Source organism: Manihot esculenta, chromosome 2, assembly GCF_001659605.2.
Source record: "Manihot esculenta cultivar AM560-2 chromosome 2, M.esculenta_v8, whole genome shotgun sequence".
In the NCBI taxonomy this organism is placed as follows: Eukaryota; Viridiplantae; Streptophyta; class Magnoliopsida; order Malpighiales; family Euphorbiaceae; genus Manihot; species Manihot esculenta.
In genome coordinates this window covers 5888697-5893646 of record NC_035162.2, presented here as the reverse complement: position 1 = coordinate 5893646, position 4950 = coordinate 5888697, and the positions used below count along the sequence as shown (strand labels likewise).

Sequence of the window (4950 nt, the reverse complement as noted above, 5' to 3'; positions counted from 1 at the left end):
TTGTTGAACAATAAATTGAAGAACAGATATGTCAAAGCAAGAATTTATGAAGAAGACCTTTTCTTTGTACTACTGAAGTACAGAACAAACAATTTCTTACACACGACATTATCCTGATGCAGGAAATGTTGGCTTAAGCTTTAGTTAACCCTTTAATTCTAACGTATAAGAAAAAAGAAAAAGAAAAAGAAAATTAAAAGAAATTAAAATTTTTATTTTACCTTTTTTACAGAGTAATTGTTTCGAACATGATAAGTTATAATTTTATACTTAAAGTTAATATTTTCCAGATTTAAATTTATATTTCAACTGTAAAAAGTAAAGAACAAAAAAAAGAAAAAATTGTATCTGAGTTTGGTTTTAAACATAGGTGATGAGGTGTGAGTGTGGGGTGGAGTAGCAGTCCTAGTAATCTCACGCTTCTAACTCAAGCAAAGAAAGGTGGATGAGCTGGCGCTTTCTGAAGAGGACCCTCGCACGTGTGTTACGCGTCGTCTCATTTAGGTACACGTGTACTTAGCCACAGGATTGACACTTTGATTTTTTTTTTCTCCTTTAATTTCCGAAACAAACAAATTAATTAATTAACCTTTTTTTTTACGAAAAAAATTAAAAAATATATATTTATTAAGAGGGAAGAGAAAGTCCATGAAGAGGGCTGGTTTATATATAAGTAGGTAGTAAGTGACCATATGGGCATATTCTCTACCTCTGCTCATCATATCTCTGTATCTTTCAACAATCAAGACTCTCTTCTCTTCTCTTCTGTTGAAGCTCTTCCCTTCCCATCAGCTTTGTTTCTTTGTTTGTGGGAAAATTCTGGTGTTGAAGGAAGATGGGTAGGCAACCTTGCTGTGACAAAGTTGGGTTGAAGAAAGGTCCATGGACAGCAGAGGAGGATAAGAAACTCATCAACTTCATCCTCACTAATGGCCAATGCTGCTGGAGAGCTGTTCCTAAGCTTGCAGGTTTCTTGATTTCTTTTAGCTGCCTTTGCTTTTCTTGAAAATGAATTGGAAAAGCTACCAGATTACTCTATCAGGATGGTTAATGGTTTGGTGTGCCATTGCAGGATTATTAAGGTGTGGAAAAAGTTGCAGGCTGAGATGGACTAATTATTTAAGGCCTGATTTAAAGAGAGGTCTTTTATCAGAATATGAAGAGAAAATGGTCATTGATCTCCATGCTCAGCTTGGCAACAGGTTTCTTTCTCTTTCCCTTCCTTCTTCCTCTGTTCCAAAGCTGAATTGATTATTCTGCACTTAACTTTTGTCATGACTTGGGTTGGTAAAATTCCTCTTTGCACCAACTTAAAGTTATAAAACGACATGAAAATTGTTATCCCCTTCTAAATTTATGAAAATAAAAAACTTTCAGAATTTGTTTAATGCATTAAAACAGAATTAGCCTTATTTATTTCATTATACACATGCTTATAATATAAGAAACTAGCAATTCAAATCATAATACGTTTTCCTCCTCAAAATTATTTTGATGTGTCTTAATCTCCAAGCTCTGGACATGCTTCTCTAAAATGGGACCCTTATAGCTAGTGGCCATAATACAAGTAATCCACTCTTCTTTTGAAGTGGTCCCGAGTGTGTGTCCCCTCATCATCAATTTAGTCATCTACCATTTTCTCCTTTTTTTTTTTTTTCCTTTATTATATAAATTTTGTTAATGATGGTGGAGAAATTTTCTTGCTTGTTGGCAGATGGTCCAAGATTGCATCTCATCTACCTGGAAGAACTGATAATGAAATCAAGAATCACTGGAATACCCACATCAAGAAAAAACTAAGGAAAATGGGCATTGATCCTCTCACCCACAAGCAACTTCCTACTACTGAAACATCACAGCCTCAAGAACCACAACAAGTGCAAGAACAGAAACAAGCACAATCCTGCTCCACTATTGCCATGCCTGAACCTGAACTGGAACACAAAAAGGAAACAGAAACCTCTATACAATCAAGCATTACCGAAGAATCTAGGGTAGAGGAAGATAAAAGCATAAGAAGCACATTTGAGACAATGGAGCTAATGAATAATGGGTTCTGCGTAGATGAAGTTCCCTTGATTGAACCTCACGAAATGTTGGTTCCCTGTGCAGCTTCTTCTTCATCAACAACTTCTTCTTCTTCACCTTCATCATCTTCCCATGGCTCCAACAATAACTTTCTTGAAGATCTTCAATTCTCAGATTTTGAGTGGCCTGATAATGACATCGACCTGTGGGGTGATGACTTGAGTAGTTGTTGGGATTTGTTAATGAATGACGCCGATTCTGATAGAAAGCAAGCAGCTGCTATTGATCACCATCCCCCTCCTATCAATCAGTGCCCAAGAATGGTTTTGGATCAAGAATCTTGGACGTACGGGATCCTGTAATTTCAATAAAAATTAAAAAACAAAAAATGAAACGACCACTTGTGGGGCTTACTTGTAGCTTGTTTGTTAGTTGCTACAGACAAAGATAATAAATCAAGAATATGGAGTAATCCCATGTTTGATTTGCCCTTCTTAATTATTTCCTCTTTTTTTCTTTACTCCTTTAGAGGAGGAAATTACAATAAAGGTGAAAATTAAAACTTTTCTATATCAATCAATTATTTATTGTTTTTGTTTTTTTATTGTATTGAGTGGAACTTATTACAATTTTAATTTTCTTAATAACAATTTGTAAAATTTTAGTGTTAAAAAAAAAGACTATTTAACTACGTATAAAAAGAAACTATTTAAATACAAATTACATTGAAAGTTATTAATAAGACTAGCTTTTAGTTGCAAATATGGAATCCATGGCTCTAATTTGTTGCATTTTTTCTAATTTTTTTGGCAAGTTGAAAAATCTAATTTTTGTTTAAATTATAATTACCAAAAGAGGTTTTCTGTTAAAAATTTATATATATTCGTACACATATTTTACTTAAACGGTTTCGTGCCTAGCTATTAAATTTTTTGAATTGATAGGCTTAATTAATTTATAAAGATTAGATTCTGAAAGTTTTAATTAATAATATTTGGTTAATACAAAACAATAAAAACGAGAAGTATCTTTGAAAGATTGAAAAGTGTCACAACTAATTAAGGAAAGTCTATTTATAATAGAAAAAACTCTAATATACAAAATTATAAAAATATCTAAAAACTAATTAAAATTAAAATTAATTTTTTTAAAGTAAAAATTGTATTAATAAAATTCCATCAAATAAAAATGGATTTCATTCCAAACAGAAAGGCGATTATACCTAATAGATTCTCTAACCAAAATATGAGCGGCTAGAGTGGCATTACAACGAACTCATCTAATAGAAATATCAGTTTTAGAGTTTAACAAAGATTTATAATCATTCAAAATCAAACCCTTACATAAGATAATTTGGCAAAGATCTCAAGTGTCTGTCTAAACCCCCTGTATAAGATAATTTGACAAAGATGCTTCTCCTTTTTTCTCATCTCTAGAGCATAAATCATTAAAGTCTCTCGAACAAAGTCACGGAAAAGAATTTCTATGAGATAATGTTTGAATAAGGTTCCAAGACTGACATTGTCGTTGCGATTCCGAAAACTCATAATAACTAGTAAACCTCCATTGAATATTACCTTCCGAAACAACCGAATCAAAAAAATTTGAAGAAAAACCAACTACAGAAACAGACACATAACTCTTCCACATTAACGAAAGGCCTCCTCCCAATCCTTATCTATTGACTTGTATCTCCTTCCAAATAAGTAAGAATCGATTGTACAACTAAGAGCCCCCATTCCCTATATTTTCAAAATCAACATTATTAAAAAATCAAAACAGATATCTTTTTATATCTAAATCCATAATAGATACATCTCTAAAGGATTCCATAAATTTGGCAAAAAAGTCTGTATATTCTGAAAATTGATTGAATTGTATATGAGAAATATCCCCACCATACAAAAATCATAAGTGACGATCGGAATATTTCTGGAGCTCTTAATAGAGACAACAACATCTTCTTTTTCATCGATAGTCAATTGACGCAAATCGTCTTTCATGGGGAAGGGGAAAGAAGAAGTTAGGTTTAAGAAAGAGGAAATGGCAAGAGCATCAAGCCACAAAGAGACCACAGAGGAAAACTTGTGTCGAAAGTCATCTCAATAAAATTAAAATTGATTCCTAAACGGTGAAATTTTCGTATTAAACTTTGTGACAAACTTTCAGTTCTCGTAATATTTTTTTAAGTTGTGCGTCTTGAAATTTTATTCGTCACATTTTTTAAAGTTATGCATCTTGAAATTTTCTTCTGAAAAGCTATCGTGGATATTCATTAGATGTCGGCAGCAAAAATTAAATTCGCTCCAAATCTGCTATAAAATCCAAAATTGTAAAATTCAAAAATAATTACTCTGTATCATGCAAACGTGAGAATCTAACTTTTAATAAAATGTGATAAATCATAACACAAAATATATATTCTCTTGAAATCATGATACATATTGACTTTATCAATACCATATCGAGTAAAGTAAACTCGAAATGTTATTTGTAAATATAATAGTATTAAAAAATTTAATTGGTAAATAAAGTAAGATAACTCGACAGCCCTAATTATTAAAAAGACTATAATATACAAATATCTTAAATGTGCATATTTTGATGTATATCAAAATAAAAGTATGGTTTTAGTCGGTTTAATATTAAATGAGTTGATTGTTCACTATTAATATATTAACTAAAATTTTTTTATTAAAAATATCATTTCCCTATATGAGGAAACATCTGTCAATTATATCTCGTACGAAAGGGGTGTAAAAATTTCTACTGCCTCATAAAACACAACTTCCATTTTTTTTTTTTTTTGTCATATTCAACTTATAACTCATCAAGTCCATACCAATTTATTAGATCATTTACTAAGCCTCTTTAATACCACTCATACCAATAATCACATATGGAACCAATATTTTTAAACTT

The 4950-nt window shown here is 31.5% G+C and overlaps 1 protein-coding gene across 1 annotated transcript; it reads left to right on the top strand.

Annotated features, from left to right (window-relative positions):
* Positions 1-685: 685 nt before the first annotated feature.
* On the top strand, positions 686-2627 carry LOC110608493 (transcription factor MYB20). Its single transcript, XM_021747735.2, has 3 exons — positions 686-968; positions 1073-1202; positions 1715-2627. Exons 1-3 carry the CDS (start codon positions 836-838, stop codon positions 2388-2390), a joined length of 939 nt encoding a protein of 312 aa, XP_021603427.1. The 5' UTR covers positions 686-835; the 3' UTR covers positions 2391-2627.
* The last annotated feature ends 2323 nt before the right edge of the window (positions 2628-4950 follow it).

Bases quoted from the DNA above. Each gene is read 5' to 3' on its own strand.
- LOC110608493 (XM_021747735.2), top strand. From the start codon at position 836: ATGGGTAGGCAACCTTGCTGTGACAAAGTTGGGTTGAAGAAAGGTCCA. The intron at 969-1,072 runs GTTTCTTGATTT...GTGCCATTGCAG, and splicing joins AGCTGTTCCTAAGCTTGCAG to GATTATTAAGGTGTGGAAAA. The intron at 1,203-1,714 runs GTTTCTTTCTCT...GCTTGTTGGCAG, and splicing joins CATGCTCAGCTTGGCAACAG to ATGGTCCAAGATTGCATCTC.